This window comes from Bos javanicus, chromosome 7, assembly GCF_032452875.1.
Source record: "Bos javanicus breed banteng chromosome 7, ARS-OSU_banteng_1.0, whole genome shotgun sequence".
NCBI lineage: Eukaryota > Metazoa > Chordata > Mammalia > Artiodactyla > Bovidae > Bos > Bos javanicus.
In genome coordinates this window covers 59,104,442-59,122,287 of record NC_083874.1, presented here as the reverse complement: position 1 = coordinate 59,122,287, position 17,846 = coordinate 59,104,442, and the positions used below count along the sequence as shown (strand labels likewise).

At 37.8% G+C, this 17,846-nt stretch overlaps 1 protein-coding gene across 4 annotated transcripts; it reads right to left on the bottom strand.

Annotated features, from left to right (window-relative positions):
• Positions 1-777: 777 nt before the first annotated feature.
• LOC133251448 (sperm-associated acrosin inhibitor-like) lies at positions 778-5,226 on the bottom strand. 4 transcript variants are annotated; one of them, XM_061423929.1, is made up of 5 exons: positions 4,973-5,226; positions 4,399-4,488; positions 3,426-3,463; positions 2,353-2,464; positions 778-910 (listed from the first exon to the last, which is right to left on the bottom strand). In XM_061423929.1, coding segments are annotated over exons 1-5 (258 nt in total). In that variant the 5' UTR covers positions 4,989-5,226; the 3' UTR covers positions 778-908. The 4 variants fall into 4 exon arrangements, with proteins under 4 accessions (XP_061279913.1, XP_061279912.1, XP_061279910.1 ...); XM_061423928.1 differs by having other exon boundaries at positions 3,422-3,463; positions 4,399-4,475; XM_061423926.1 differs by having other exon boundaries at positions 3,422-3,463; positions 4,973-5,206.
• Positions 5,227-17,846: the final 12,620 nt, after the last annotated feature.

Sequence of the window (17,846 nt, the reverse complement as noted above, 5' to 3'; positions counted from 1 at the left end):
TTATGACCAACCTATATAGCATATTAAAAAGCAGAGACATTACTTTGTCCACAAAGGTCCATCTAGTCAAGGCTATGGTTTTTCCAGTGGTCATGTATTGGTGTGAGAGTTGGACTCTGAAGAAAGCTGAGCACCAAAGAATTGATGCTTTTGAACTGTGGTGTTGGAGAAGACTTTTGAGAGTCCCTTGGACTGCAAGGAGATCCAACCAGTCCATCCTAAAGGAGATCAGTCCTGGGTGTTCATTGGAAGGACTGATGTTGAAGCTGAAATTCCAATACTTTGGCCACCTGATGCGAAGAGTTGACTCATTTGAAAAGACCCTGAGACTGGAAAAGGTTGAGGGCAGGAGAAGGGGATGACAGAGGATGAGATGGTTGGATGGCATCACTGACTCAGTGGACATGAGTTTGGGGTGGACTCCAGCAGTTGGTGATGGACAGAGAGGTCTGGCGTGCTGCAGTCCATGAGGTCATAGAGTCAGACACGACTGAGTGACTGAACTGAACTGAATCCAATCCAACCACAAAAAAGAAAGGGTATTTTAATAGAGATAATGGTATTTAACATTTTATTGACTGGAATATTCATGATTACAAATTGCGTTAGGTTTTCTATTATTGAACGCACAAATAAGATAGGTTTTTCAACCATCATTTTATAATCGAAAATAGAAATCTTTCACTGGCAGGCTCTTAGAGTTGAAAAATTCTCCAACAATCTGTACTACATCTTGTGTACTACTGAAGGGTTAGTCTGCTCATCTAGGAATTTAAAGCCCTGATTGCGATGACTGGTTGTAGAATCCATGGCAAAATAGGATTGCAATAAAAGCCATAGGAATGTGCGGTTGAGGCAGAGTCAGCAACAACGACCCCAATGACTGAAATCAAATTTTCCTCTGTTTTCTCTGTAAAGAAAGAAAAAGAAAAAAAAATTTTTTTAAGTATTTAAAATTGTCTGAGTATTGCACTAAATGCTTCTCCATGAGGATTTTTGACTGTGAGAGAGCCAGGAGGGCTCTGCTCCCTTCCACAAGCAGTGGGCCCCTCCCACCCCCACTACCCTGCACAGGTCCTCCTGATCCCCTAGGGCAACTTGACTCTTCCTACATGCTCCCTCCTGACTCAACCTGGGAACCCTCCCAAACCTCAGGAGGAGGAGTAGAGATTGTTTTCCTGGTTCTCTAGAAGTAGAAGCCCACCTGGGGATTCAGTGAGAGGAAACACCAGTAAGAGAAAATGAGGCAGGAGGTAGGAAGGCTGGCTGAACCCTCAGACTGAAAACTCCATCAGGGGGAAGGAGGCAGGAAGTGACATTGGGTGGAAGTGTCCTAGACTGCCCTGCTCTCTGAAGAAAGTTTGGAGTCCTGTCATGGAGTTCAGGGGACAAAATGGAGCATCCCCTGGATAGTTTTTCCTGACATAATGAGAATTCCTTTCTGACATAAATTGTGATGGATTCAAATTTCTGAAGTCAGTAGAGTTTCTTTTTTTTTTTTTTTTAATCTATTTATTTTTTATTGAAGGATAATTGCTTTAGAGAATATTGCTGTTTTCTGTCAAACCTCAACATGAATCAGCCATAGGTATACATATATACCCTCCCTTTAGAAACTACCTCCCATCTCCCTCCCCACCCCAGCCCTCCTGGTTGATACAGAGCCCCTGCTTGAGTTTCCGGAGCCATACAGCAAATTCCCTGTTGGTTATCTATTTTGCATATGATAATGTAAGTTTCCATATTATTCTTTCCATACATCTCACCCTCTCATCCCCTCTCCCTATGTCCATAAGTCTATTCTCTATGTCTGTTTCTCCATTGTTGCCCTGTAAATAAATTCTTCAGTACCGTTTTTCTAGATTCCGTATATATGTGTTAGAATATGGTATTTATCTTTCTCTTTCTGATTCACTTCACTCTGTATAATTGGTTCTAGGTTCATCCACCTCATTAGAACTGATGAAGTCAGTAGAGTTTCTTGCTCAGTTATACTGCCTGTAGTTTGGAGCTACATTATGAGGTTATCATTCAGCCTCTGGAGTTAAGAATTACATTGTATTGGTAAGCAGACTGCCAGTAGTAAGTCATAGCAATAAAATCCAGTTAATGTAATGATTTATGCATGTGGGTAATATCCAGCAGGGATATACTTTGAGGTCAAATAAAACTACTTTTAGGAATATGACTTCAGGGAAAGGTACCGGCATGTCTCTATGGCTTTCACAGAGAAAAAACAGTTACTTTCCGTGTAGACTGAACCTTGGCTAGCAGAAACATGGATGTTCCTATTATTTTCTGGTTGTTTCTTCATTATGTTGGGAGAACCAATATTTAGTCATGTGTTCTTACAGCTTTTTACTGCAGAAATAGCATTTATTGGAGTATGTTTTGCCATTCGTTGCACAGATTGGATCTTTTTCTTTTGTGCAAAAGTGTAATTGATCCTTATACACGTTACATTCTGGCTGATAAACAAAGAGACAACATCAAATTTTTCAGATAATGAACTTTTTGAATAAAATATTCCTTATTCTTCATACAACATTGTATGCATCAAAATAGAATAAATGTTTTCTATATTGAGATTAAGTATAAACATCAAGTATCAACAACCAGTTTAGACATAAAAATATACTGATATGTTTTTACAACCCCAGTGTTATGTTTTAAAAACATTCAAATAGCTGGATACATTTTAATAATTTAGCCACTCTGCCCCTATTTCTTCTCATACCTGAGTGAGATTTTCCTCATTATCTCATAGCACAAGAAATGATAAAAGTGAATGTATTGTGAGTCTACTGTTTTTCTCAATAGTTTCATTACTAGATCATTTTATAGTTTCAGATTGTCACCCTATATGTATGTATTCATATATATGACTGTTTGTATATGTGTGTTTAACCATATATGTATATATGTAATTTGGTGAGTGATGACTCTGTAGTCAATATACATAATTAAGCAATAATGTGTGTATTCTTAGATGACATGCTCTTTTAACATCTTTAATTACCTTTATTTATTTAGATGTTTAGAAGTATAATTGATTTTCTTCATCTCTATGTAATATTTGACTCTGTGTAAAAATGATTAGTTTACATTCCTTTCAGTGAACTTATTTTTCTTAAGCTTCTTATTTGTGAGGAAAAAAATTCTTACTTTAAACATCCTTTTCAGATGCCTGTCTGCCTAATAATAAAATGTTGAATGATGTGGTAATTTTACCTTGTAAAAAGACAAATGGTTTAATATGTCTGGTAAGGTTCTGTTTTTTGAACTTAGTGTAATAATGACACTTTATGTTACTTTTTGAAGGGTTATTATGTTTTACTTTTTCTGGTGAAATTTTCTATTAAAATTTAAAATATAAAAATAATTTTAAAAATTTCAATTTCCAAATTAAAGTACTATGAACTTGCCCTTTTGCGAATTTCTCCAGAAGGTACAAAAGCAGTTTCTGCAACCAACACACAAAAAAAGAAAATTAAAAAGAAGAAGACGAAGAGAGAAAAACACTGTCTTTGTTGGGAAGTACCCACATCTTTTAATAGCAAAATACTATGCAAGTTGCCTACCCCAAACCCCTCCCATAATGAAGTGAGGCTTTTGTGGCAATATCAAAATAATTTCACAAAATAACTTGAAGTCTGGAAACAATTCTAAATTCATCTCACTCTGTGAAAAATGACGTATGGCTTAATAATCACCAGACCCTTCTGTGGAGATCCCTTTTTCCCTGTATTTATATGTGAGACATTCTTGTCAGAGAAAACAACATCTTGCTTAGTGCCATGTAATATGCTTCTATGAAGTCACTTAATATGAAGAAGTAAATGACTATTTAATTCCTTTGTACTCAGCTTGAGGTTCATGGATCACTTTAATACCTTTAAGCTACTCTACTCTGAAATTGATGGGCTGCCTTTGCTTTAAGAAAGATAAGTTTTCAGCAGAGGGATCAATTACTTCTCTCCTTACACAAAACCTTGTCCTTAATACACTTGGAGCCAGCAAACAAGGAGTTGGATTGTCAAGGGATACTGGGTCTAGAGGACAGTATTACTCCCCACACTCTGCATTTAGCAACCATGAAATCTGACTTCCCAAAGAGGGGAAATTAGATAGATATCTTTAGTCTTAAATGAACAAACCACTAAATTCTACTGCTCATTCTAAACACCCTCTCTGTCGCCACCTTTCTAAAGTAGGAAATCAAAACCAATCTGATGTAATTTTTAAAAAGATATTTGTAACATATCCCATTTCATTTTGCCAGTTTAAGTATTACACACCCAGGACATCAAGCGCCTCCCTTCCTAAATGATGGTAGTTGTTTCCTGCATTTTCTATGATGTGTGAATGGCTTCATCTAGGATTGAAAAATTTACTCACCACAATAAAGAGGAAATGCCAAGCCAATGATTAAAATAGCTTTGATCCATGATGAGAAGAAGGACATGTTATCAAGTCTGTGGAAGATACCTTAAAGAGTATTTGCAACAATGGTACATGACACATTAGGTAGACAGACTCCAGAACCAGGTTCTAGACAGCTTCTTGTTTCTAAAGCAATGACTCCCACCTCCTAGATAACTATTTATTGTACCTTTCCCTCGAACCTACAATTCAATAAAATAAAGTGTCATTGTTGGAAGGCTTCCCCCAGAGACGTTTAAGAGAGCCCAGGAAAATAACACTGTTGACAAAGTGGAAAGAACTGATTACTCTCTCAGCTTTTCTGTCAGCCAGCCTGGTTGCCTGTAGTACCAATGCACGTTTGGGTCTCAGTTCTTTTCCTCAGGAAATAGAAACAGTTATTTCTGGAAAGACTAACCTGGAGCAGTCCTCCTGGAATGGTACACGCCAGGGTACCCACGCCTTCCTAGAGTCCCCACCTGGCCTACCTGACAGTGAGATAATGGGGACTGATGTCAGCGGCTCTGGAGACTGTGGCTGTCTTGCTCACCTGCCTCCTCAGCCATCTCCTTCCAGCTCAGTCTCTTTTATTGTTCCTCTGGTGAGGAGTTTGATGGGGTAAGATTGATGGCCCAGGACAGATAAGACACAGAGCTATTCTGTGTCCTCACTGGAAGCTGTAAAGTAGGTCAGGAGAGATGCTTCACAAGTAACCCTCCATTAATCTTCCCTCCGTAGGAGGCTTGGGAACAACTTGATCTTATGTACCCAGAAATGTGGGGAAGGTTAGAGATCCTAAGATAGAGAAGAGAGGCGAAAGCTTTCCAAGCATGAGTTGAACAAAGTAAAGAGAGTCAAGCAGGAAAGAAGAGTCTGGGAATGGTAATTAGATAATTAAGGGCATAAGCTCTCAAACGTGTTCAAAACTGTTGGCATATTACAATTTCCTGGGAAATGGTAAAAATAATGCATTCACCATCTTGCAATCAGAATTGTGAATCAGTTACTAGAAGAGCATACCTGGATAGTGGAAAAGTATTTTAAATTGAGATAACTGACATACAACATGGCATAAATTTAGGATGTACAGTGTGTTGATTTCATTGTTTATCTTTTTTACCATGATTACCAGTGTAGTCTTACATAATACCTTTGTCATGGTAATTACTTCTATTTTTTTCTTTGTAGTAAGAGCAATGAAGTTCATAACAGAGTACTGTTGACTATAATCACCACACTGTGCTTTAGATGTCCAGAACTTACTTTTTGGAGCAGAAGACACTGAAAGGTGGGGAGTGAAGTTGAGACTAAATGAAACAATGCTTTAAATTACATGGTAAAATTTAATTTTACATCAGAGATGTTTGGGGACATTTTTGAGGTATTGGAGGCTTTGTTGTTGTTTTTTTCTTATGCAGAGAATTTTTCATTGTTATGTTTTCTTATCAGCTCCTATAGTCTGACTTAGTGGAAAGAGCATTGGCAGGAGAAGGATCCAAGTACAAACCCCATCTATCAGTGAGTCACCTGGACTCAATATTCAAACTGCATAATCTACAGTTTTCTTATTGTAAATATGAGAATTATAGTATCTATCTTATATATTTGTGATAAATGAGGATAAAACATTTAAACCCTCTGCGCTTGTTTTGTATTGGGTGGATATCCTCACTTCAATTCTTCCTGCTACTTTTTTCAGTGAAGAAATCTAGGGTTTTTAAAAAGACATTTTGAGACAGGTAATTTTCCTGCCAATTCAATGTGTTGAATTAAAAATTATGCACAATGTAAAAGTTGAGGGTTATGTTTTATTCGGTGGACGTACTGAGGACTTCAAGCCCAGGAGGCAGCATCTCAAGTAGCAATGAGAAAACAACTCCAAGGAGGTGCAGGGGGAGCTAGGATATATAAGAGTTTTGCAACCAAGGGAATTTAATAGGAACAAAAGTATACTGTTAATAAAAGAAATTTAGATATCTCAGTGTAAGGAATTTAACACTTTTCTATGTATGGGAAGATGCAGAGTCTGGGCTCACTGAAATCCTTCCTTTGGTATACATGCCAGCAGTCCTGCGCTTTCACAGAGTTCTTCAGGACTCATGCATGGGAGTGGCTGTGGTCTAACAGCTGCTAGATGGCAGATTTTCTTTGTTTCTTTCCTGAGTTTCCTCAGGGCTCACCAGCTCACCATCAGTGGTGGCTGTAATCACCAATGACTGTGACTTCCTTTGCTTACTGATATGGCAGGGAATATTTTATTTTTCAGTTTGAAGAGCCCACATTTGACATGTACAGAAAGTGTTCCTTTACTATAGTGAAATGGATATTGTGCTTATACTTCCTCTTTGAATTTTGCACAAAGATACCATCAGTGAAGCCTGTGGCAGACCTGTGCTTCCAGGACAGGACGTTTTAGAGAAGAGTAAACTGAAGCCTAGAGGTGAAGTCGTGGGGTAGCTCTTTATACCCATTTAATGCATATTTGTTGGCAAAGATTAAGAACAGGAGAGACTGCCTAGGAATCTCAGCAGGCTTCAAGTGTTTTTAAATTAATCAGTGAAGGTAATGTTAGATGGCTATTTAGTATTGCTTCACAAGGAAAAAACAAGGAAATGAAACACCTGTCCAATGTATCCAAAAATATTGCTGAAAGAAATTACAGAAGACCTAAAGTAATGTAAACAAAGCCCATGTTCATAGTTTGGAAAACTTACCATTGTTCAGAGAGCAGTAACGGCTAAAGCAATCTGTATATTCACTGCAAAAATGTTCAGGGTGTTACAGCAGGCAGGTAGCTAGGTATGACCAGAGAAATGTGGGCAGGGACCGCATAGCAGGAAATTTTGCATCTTGTAAACAGAAGGGGTTCATGGGCAGACAAAGAAAAGAAGGAACCTTCACATTGACAGAAAATCACACATTTTAGGTGGACATGTCCTGAAAGCAGACTAAGAAAGGTAGGCATCTCCTGCTTGAGAATGTAACCTGTTGCTCATTGTGCTGTCATTTCAATAAAATAGCCTTACAGACAAGACGGACTCATCATGCACCAACACTATGACACTTATGATCTAAGCTATAAAAGGACAAAAACCCTATTCCCTGAGGGAAAATGGAGCTCGGATCAAAGTCAGGGACCAAGACTCCAAAACTCCTCCTTCCCAAGTTAATGTTCCACCCATTCATTTGTATGCCTCTCATAACTGGCTTGCTAAAGAAACCCAGGGCAGCAGTGTCTCACCTGTCTGCCTGCTCTCCCTCTGAGAATGTTCTTATTTAAATAAATTCTCACTTTCCTAATCTCCCTGTGTCATCTCCAGATTTCTTCACGAGGAAGAAAGAACCTTAAAATTCACTGGAAACAAGAGTTCCTACTGCCCTTTTTGCTGAAATTGACAATCTGATACTAAAATTCACGTTGGCATTCGAGGGACCTTGTGTAGCCAAAAAAATCTTGAAAAAGGTTGGGGATCCACAAATGCAGATTTGACGCCTACTATAAAGTTGTACTGATTAGGCAAAAAACAAGAAAACTGTGCTAAAAACATAAGAACAAACATAGAAAAATGGTACAGAATAGTGACTTAAAATAAGTCATACATGCGTACTACATTGATTTTTAAAACTGTTTTTTACAGCAATTATAGGTTTACCTTAAAATTGAGGGGGAAGTATAGAGATTTCCCACATACTCCCTGCTCCATACATGCAAAGCTTCCCACTTACTAACATCATTCACCAGATGTTATGTTTTCTTTCTTTTTTTTTTAATCAAGGACAAACTTACACTGACTCACCCAAAGTTCATAGTTTACTTTAGGAGTCACTCTTGGTGTTGTACATTCTATGTCTATGTGCAAAAATTTAATGAAATATATCCACCATCTAGTCAAGGCTATGGTTTTTCCAGTAGTCACGTATGGATGTGAGAAGGGGACTATAAAGAAAGCTGAGCCCCAAAGAATTGATGCTTTTGAACTGTGGTGTTGGAGAAGACTCTTGAGAGTCCCTTGGACTGCAAGGAGATCCAACCAGTCCACCCTAAAGGAGATCAGTCCTGGGTGTTCATTGGAAGGACTGATGTTGAAGCTGAAACTCCGATACTTTGGCCACCTGATGCTAAGAGCTGACTCATTTGGAAAGACCCTGATGCTGGGAAAGATTGATGGCAGTAGGAGAAGGGGACGACGGAAGATGAGATGATTGGATGGCATCACCAACTCAATGGACATGAGTTTGAGTAAACTCCGGGAGTTGGTGATGGACAGGGAGGCCTGGCATGCTGTAGTCCATGGGGTTGCAAAGAGTTGGACATGACTGAGCAACTGAACTGAACTGATCCACCATTGTAGTATTATACAGAATAATTTGACCACCCTAAAAATCCCTGTGTTCTGTCTATTCATGTCTCTCCCTTTGCTCCAACTCAGACTCTGGCAACCACTGATCTTTTTATTGTATAAGTAGTTTTACCTTTTCTGCAAGGCCATGTAGTTAGAATCCTACAATATATAGGCTATTCAGATTGGCTTCTTTCACTGAGTAATATGCATTTATATTTCCTCTATGTTGTCATGGCTTAATAGCTTATTATTTTTATTGTTGAATAGTATTCCTTTGTTTGTATGTACAAAAGTTCATTTATCCAACCATGTACTAAGAGATATCTGGGTTGTTTTCAAGTTTTGACAGTGTTAACTGAAAAAAGAAAAATGCACAAGGTGAGAGTTATGAGTTAAGTTTTATTTGAGGAAAAATGAGAACTATAGACCAGGAGACAGCATTTCAGATAGCTCTGAGAAACTGCTCCAAAGAGGTAGGAGGGAAAGTCAGTATATATGTGATTTGGGTGAAAGGGGAGTACATGCAGTCAAGCACATTTTTTTACAGAAGGTTTCTGCTGTTCTCACGAAGGTTACTGCTAGTCATGAGGAGAAGACTTCCCATGAAGAATTTTAATACTTTTCTAGGTATGAGGAGATGCAAGAATCAGGCTCATAAAATCACCTCCTGAAAATATCTATCTGAAGACCTCTTCTGCTAGTTTTTCCCAGAGCACCGAGTGCTTCATTCCTGATCTCCACCCTGAATTCCTTTCAGAGAGTGTTAGAAGGGCAGCAGCTACAGCAGCTCATAGTTTGATCATTATAGAGGCAGATGGCAAGTGCCAGTTTGTAGGTGACAACAATTATGAACAAAGTGACTGAACTAATAGAGGTTTTTATCTGGTCATGAATTTTCAGTGCCTTAGTAAATACCATATGGTATGCATATGTTTAGTTTTGTAAGAAACTACCAAGCTGTCTTCCAAAATAGTGCCACACATTTTGGAGCCTTTCTAAATATTGCACATCCTGGACAGCATTTAGTGTTCTCCATGTTCCAGATCTTAGCCATTGTCTTAGATGTGCAGTGGTATCTCATTCTTTATTTTTTTTTTAATTTGAATTTCTCTGATGACATATATGATGTAAAGCATCTTTTCATGTGCTTACTTGCCATCTGTATCTCTTCTTTGATGAAGTGTTAAGGTCTTTGGCCCATTTTTCAATCAGATTGTTCATTTTCTTTTTTATTGAAGTATAATTGATTTCCACTCTTGTATTAGTTTTAGGTGTATAGCAAAATGATTCAGATATATATATATATATATATATATATATATTTTTTTTTTTTCTTTCTCAGAGGATTCCATTATAGGTTATCACAAGGTACTAAAATGGTTCTCTCTGTGTTATAGAGTAAATGCTGTTGCTTATCTATTTTATATATAGTAATGTGTATCTGTCAACCCCAGTCTTCTAGTTTATCCCTCCCCACTCCTTTCCTCTTTGGTAACCATAAGTCTGATTTCTATGTCTGTAAGCCTGTTTCTGTATTGTAAATAAGTTAATTATTATTATTTTATTTCACATATAAATGGTGTCATATAGTATTTATTTCTGTCTGAGTGAACTCAGTGTAATAACCCCAGGTCCATCCATGTTGCTGCAAATGGCAGTATTTCATTCTTTTTTATGTTTGGTATTCTGTTTGTATATTTGTGTGTGTGTGTATATATACACGCATGTGTGTATACTTTTCTATGTTCATTCATTTGTTGATAGACCCTTAGGTTGCTTGCATGTTTTGGCTATTGTAAACAGCACTACTGTCAACACTGGGGTGCGTGTATCTTTTCAGGTTAGACTTTTCATATTTTCCAAATTTATGCCCAAGAGTGGGATTCCTGGATCATATGGTAGCTGTATTTTTAGAAGGAACCTCCATACTTTTTTCCATAAAGCCTGCACCAGTTTACACACCTACCAACAGTGTATGAAGTTTCCTTATTCTCCATACCCACTCTAACTTTTATTATTGCAGAATTTTTGACGATGGCCATTCTTTCCAGTATGATATGATACCAGTGGCTTTGAATTGCATTTCTCTAATAATTAGTGATGTGAAGCATCTTTTCATGTGCCTGTTAGCCATCTGTATGTCTTCTTTGGATAAATGTCTATTCAAGTCTTCTACCTACTTTTGATTAGGTTTTTCATTTTCTTTTTAAAATATTGACTTATATAAGCTATTTGCATATTTTGGAAAATAAGCCCTTATCATTTACATCATTTACAAATATCTTCCCCCTTCCCTGATAGCTCAGTTGGTAAAGAATCCACCTGCAATGCAGGAGACCCCAGTTTGACTCCTGGGCTGGGAAAATCCGCTTGAGTAGGGATAGGCTACCCACTCCAGTATTCTTGGGCTTTCTGTGTGGCTCAGCTGGTAAAGAATTTGCCTGCAGTGTGGGATACCTGGGTTTGATCCCTGGGTTGGGAAGATCCCCTGGAGAAGATCCCACTCCAGTATTCTGGCCTGGAGAATTTCATGGGGTCAAAAAGAGTCAGACACAGGTGAGCGACTTTCACTCTTGACTTCCCATTTCATACACACGGCATGTGGGTTTTGCTGATTTGCATCATAGAATGTTTTGCCTATGTTCTCTTCTAGGAGTTTTACCGTGGCATGTCCTAGATTTAGTCTTTAAAGCATTTTGAGTTTATTTTTCCATCTGGTGTGAGGGAGTGTTCTAATTCATTGATTGGTATATGGCCATCCTGCTTTCCTAGGACCACCTGGGGAAGAGACTGTCTTCTTTCCATTGTCTATTCTTGCCTCTTTTGTCATAAAGTGAAAGAAAGTGAAATCGCTCAGTCGTGTCCGACTCTTTGCGACCCCATGGACTGTAGCCTACCAGGCTTCTCTTTCCATGGGATTTTCCAGGCAAGAGTACTGAAGTGGGTTGCCATTTCCTTCTCCACGGGATTTTCCTGACCCAGGGATCGAACCCAGGTCTCCTGTATTGCAGGCAGACGCTTTACCCTCTGAGCCACCAGGGAAGACCGTAAGTGTTTGAGTTTACTCCTGGGCTCTCTATTCTGCTCCACTGATCTACATGTCTGTGCTTGTGCCAATACCATGCTGTTTTGATTACTCGAACTTTGTAGTATTGTCTGAAGTCTGGGAGGATAACACTTTCATCTTTAGTCTTTTTCCTCAGAATTACTTTAGCAATTCTCTTTCTTTTGTGGTTCCATATAAATTTTTGGATGATTTGTGCTAGTTCTGTGAAAAAAGTCATGGGTAATTTGATAGGGATTACATTAACTATGTAGATTGTTTTGGGTAGTATGGCTGCATAGGGTTGTTTGTTTTCTTATCACTGAGATTTAAATGTTCTTTGTATATCTTGGATAACAGTCCTTTATCAGATGGATCTTTTGCAAATCTTTCTCCAAGCCTATGGCTTGTGTTTTCATTCTCTTGATATTATCTTTCACAGAACTGAACTTTTAATGAAGTCCAATTTGTCAGTTATTTCTTTCATGGGTCAAGTCTTTGGTATTTTATCTAAAAAGCCATCACCATACCCAGGGTCATTTATGTTTTTTCTTATGTTATCTTTTAGAAGTTTTACAGTTTTACATTTTACACTTAAATCTGTGATCCATTTTGAGTTCATTTTTTGAAAGGGTGTAAGGTCTGTGTCTAGATTAATGTTTTTGCATGTAGATGTTCAGTTGTTCCAGCACCATTTGTTGAGAGACCTATCTTTGCCCTATTGGATGGCCTTTGCTTCTCTGGCCAAGACCAGTCAACTTTATTTATGGAGGGCTATTTCTGGGCTCTCCATTATGTTTCATTTCTCTATTTCTTTTCTAGTACTGCACTCTCTTGATTAATCAATTGATTTTTGACAGTTTTTTTTTTTCTGATTTCTGACTAATTTTTTTCTCAGAAAATTAAAATGCAAAGCAATATTCTTTTCAACTTATTGTCCTGTGACAGCTGGATTGTCATATGCAAAAGTAGAACATTGTGCCCATAATTCTCACCATATACAAAAATTAACTCAGAATGGATCAAAGATATAAGTGTAGGTACTAATACTATGATACTCTTAGAAGAAAATGTAGGATAAATCTTCATAATCTTGGATTAGGAAGTAATTTCTTATGTATAATATGAAAAACACAGGCAGCAACAGAAACAAAAGAAGCAAATTGAAATTCACTAAAGTTTTTTAAAAATTGCATCAAAGGATGCTATAAAGAACAAAAGACAACCCAAACATGGAAGAAAATATTTGCAAGTTAAATATCTAAAAAACTAAGATCATGATGTCACTTCATTGCAAATAGAAGGGGAAGAAGTAGAAACAGTTACAGATTTGATTTTCTTGAGCTCCAAAATCACTTCAGATGGTGACTAAAGCCAGGAAATTAAAAGACACTTGATCCTTGGAAGAAAAGCTATGACAAACCTAGAGAGCATATTCAAAAGCAGAGAAATCACTTTGCCTACAAAGGTCTGTAAAGTCAAAGCTATGGTTTTTCCAGTATGGATGTGAGAGTTGGACCATAAAGAAGAGTGAGCTCCAAAGAATTGATGCTTTTGAACTGTGGTGCTGAATAAGACTCTTGAGAGTTCCTTGGACAGCAGGAGATCAAATACCAGTCAATCCTCAGGAAATCAACCCTGAATATCATTGGAAGGACTGATGCTGAAGCTATACTTTGGCCACCTGATGTGAACAGATGACTCATTGGAAAGGACCTTGACATTGGGAAAGACTGAGAGCAAGAGGAGAAGGGGAAAACAGAGGATGAGATGGTTGGATGGCATCACCAACTCAATGGATGTGAGTTTGAGCAAACTCTGGGAGACAGTGAAGGATAGGGAAGCCTGGCATGCTGCAATCCACAGGGTCTCAAAGAGTTGGACATGACTTAGAGACTAAAGAACAACAACAAAGGACCTAGGTGACTAGGTCCTTATGGTTACTAAGGACCTGAAAAAAATGTTAATAGTTACTCATAAGGGAAATGTAAATCAAGCCACAATGAAATACTAGTTTACACCCACTAGAATAGACATAGGGCTTCCCTGGTGGCTCAAATGGTAAAGAATCTGCCAGCAACATGAGAGATCTGGGTTTGATCCCTGGGTCAGGAAGATCTCCTGGAGAAGGAAATGGCAACCCACTCCAGTATTCTTGCCTAGAGAATTCCATGGACAGAGGAGCCTGGCAGGCCCCAGTCCATGGGGTTGCAAAAAGTCAGACACGACTGAGCAGCTAACATACTACTAGGATAAATGTAATTTATAAAAACTAAAGCATATTTGTGAATTTGTGTGAGAGTATGGAGAAATTGAACCCTCATACAGCCCTAGTGGGAATGTAAATGATGCATTCACTATGGAAAATTTTGACCATTTCCTCCAAAAACATTAAAGATTGAGTTATTATATGAAATTCTACTCTTATGTATGTATAGAGATGTGAAAACATATGATCACACCAATACTTGTATAAGAATGTTAATAGCTGCATTTTTCATTATAGTCAACAAGGAGATACAATCCACAGATAAGTGGATAAAGTAAATTTGATGTATCTACAAGATGGAATATTTAGTCATAAAAAGCAAAAAAATGTAATAGCATGCTACAACATGGATGAACCTTGAAAATCTTATGCTAATTGAAAGGATGTATTCACAAAAGACAATCTACCTTATATATGTATAGATATACTGGCATATTTTGAAGATATTGTTGGTTTGATTCCAGACCACCAATGAAAAAAATATTTCAATAAAGTGACTGACATTAATTTTTTGCTTTCCCAGTTCATATAAAAGTTATGTTACATTGTAATGTTGCTAAATGTGGAATAGCATCATGTCTTAAAAAATGTACATTCCTTAATTTACAAATTCTTTATTGCTTAAAAATGCTAGCTATCATTTGATTCTTCAAAAGTCATCATAGTAACATCAAAGACCACTTATCGCAGATCAGTATAGCAAATATAAGCAATAATGAAAAAGTATGAATCATTGCAAGAATTACCGAAATGTGACACAGGGACATAAAGTGAGCAAAGCTGTTAGAAAAATGCCACCGATACACTTGTTCACACGGGGTTGCCACAGACCTTCAATCTGTTAAAAACAGTATCCATGAAGCACAATAAAGCAAAATGCAATAAAATAAGGTATTGCTATATAGATATAGACCTATACATTCCATTTATATGAAAATCACACATGTTGTGTGATTCCATTGATATGTAATGTCCAAAATAGACAGAGAGACCAGATGTAGTTTAGTGGTTGCCAGAAATTATAGATGGGGTGTTGGGAAATTTCCTCAGTTGATTTGTTTGTTTTTACTTGGAATGAGTGAGATGATGGAAATGTTCTGTAATCATATAGTGGTGATAGTTGCACAAAATTGTGAATAAACATATATTTAGAAAACATATAATTTACTTTAAAATGGGACAGTTAAAATTTTATAAATTTTATCTCAATTTCAAAAGCTCTGTTTTCTTTACCAAATGTCAGATTTTAGATATTGTTAAATTTCTAGTGTCTTACTTACATTATGGATTAACTATGGATCTGATGTCTATCCAACATGATCTTTGAAGACCTCCATATGATGTGGAATGTGAGAAGCTGATTCACAAAGCTTGTGTGGAAAACAGTCATGCAATCTGGTAGAATTTCCATTCACTTATGGATACTAATTTCCATCAATACACTAAACCTTCCTAGAGAACAGTTTCATTATTTGCTTTTGCTTACCACCTTTTCCCTATCATTATACAGGGCATGACACATAGTAGGGTTTCTTGTTAATAATATATTGAATAAAAGCAAAAAGAAAAAAATAATTACAATAATTATAGGGAAATGGGAGGCAAGATGGTAGAGTGGAAACTTGAGTGCAATCCCTGTCATAGGCACACTGAAATCACAACTAACTGTTGAACAACCATCAGTAAAAAAGATACAAAACAGATAGCGTCAGTGTTAGTCACTCAATCATCCAACTCTTTGCAACCCCATAGACTATAGCCTGCCAGGTTCCTCTGCCCATGGGATTTTTCAGGCAGGAGTACTGAAGTTGGTTGCCTTTTCCTTCTCCAGGCGTTCTTCCCAACCCAGGGATTGCACCCAGATCTCCCACCTTGCAGGCAAACTCTCCACCATCTGAGCTACCAGGGAAGCTCTAGATATATACTACATCTTCTTTATCTATTTATCTTTCAATGGACATTTAGTTGCTTCCATGGCTGTTGTAAATAGTGCTGCATTTACTTTGGATGAACACAGGGTGGCCTGTGTCTTTTCACTTTATAGATAAAACACTTCCCTTGATCTTGGACAAAAGTGTAGTCCAAAAGACTCCGCAATTGTAAAAAAAAAAAAAAAAAGAAGAAGAAGAAGAAGTCAAAGAAAGCTGAGTCATCATTGTTTTCTGCTCTCAAGTAAAAAGAGCCCAGTGTCTGAAATGAGAGGGAAGCTGATGCAGAAGGTTGACTAAATCTGTTTTAGTTCCTCCCCTGTGCCCTCCAATGCCTTGGAACTCCAAGAACAAACATGCCAGCTATGCCTTTTAGGACAAAAAACCACACACATTCTTAGACGATTTGCAGAGTTTCATTTTCCCAAGTATACACTTGCAGGAGGAGATACAAATATCTGCAGATACTCTACATCCAAAGACATAAAGAAGAAACCACCACTAGGTGGTAGAAGGAGCACACTCATGGCATAATCAAATCTCATACCCAGCAGTAGGCCACCTACAAAGTGGAGAAATATTATATCACAGTTCCTCTACAGAGAGAAAGTTCTGAGCCCCACTGCAGATTTCCTAGATGGGGGTCTGACATTGGTAGAAGAAATCTCCAGAGCATTTTCCTTTGAAGTCCTGAATAGCCAAAGCAATAGTGAGAAAGAAAAATAGAGCTGGAAGAATCAGACTCCCTGACTTGAGACTATACTACAAAGCTATGGTAATCAAAACAGTATGGTACTAGAACAAAAACAGAAATACAGCTCAATGAAACAGGATAGAATCCCAGAAATAAATCCACACACCTATGGTTAATTAATCTATAACAAAGGAGGCAAGAACATAAAATGGAGAAACGACAGTCTCTTCTATAAGTGATTCTTGGAAAACTGGACAGCAACATGTAAAAGAATAAAATAAGAACATTCTCTAACTCCATATACAAAACTAAAATCAAAATGGATTAAAGACCTAATTGTAAGATCATTTCAGTTCAGTCACTCAGTCGTGTCTGACTCTTTGGGACCCCATGAATCGCAGCCTGCCAGGCCTCCCTGTCCATCACCAACACCTGGAGTTTACCCAAACTCATGTCCATTGAGTCGGTGATGCCATCCAGCCATCCCATCCTCTGTCGTCCCCTTCTCCTCCTGCCCCCAATCCCTCCCAGCATCAGGGTCTTTTCCAATGAGTCAACTCTTCGCATGAGGTGGCCAAACTACTGGAGTTTCAGCTTCAACATCAGTCCTTCCAATGAACACCCAGGACTGATCTCCTTTAGGATGGACTGGTTGGATCTCCGTGCAGTCCAAGGGACTCTCAAGAGTCTTCTCCAACACCACAGTTCAAAAGCATCAATTCTTCAGTGCTCAGCTTTCTTCACAGTCCAACTCTCACATCCTTACATGACCACTGGAAAAACCATAGCCTTGACTAGAAGGACCTCTGTTGGCAAAGTAATGTCTCTGCTTTTGAATATGCTGTCTAGGTTGGTCATAACTTTCCTTCCAAGGAGTAAGCGTCTTTTCATGTAAGATAGGATACTATAAAACTCCTAGAAGGAAAAGTAGGCAGAACACTCTTCAATGTAAATCCCGAAAGTATTTTTTTGGATCCATCTTATAGAGTAATGGAAATAAAAACAAAAATAAACAAATGGAACCTGATTAAACTTAAAAGACTTTGCACAGCAAAGGAAACCGTAAATAAAACATAAAACCTACAGAATGAAAGAAAATATTGTAAACCACATGACCAAGAGGCGATTAATTTCCAAAATATAAATA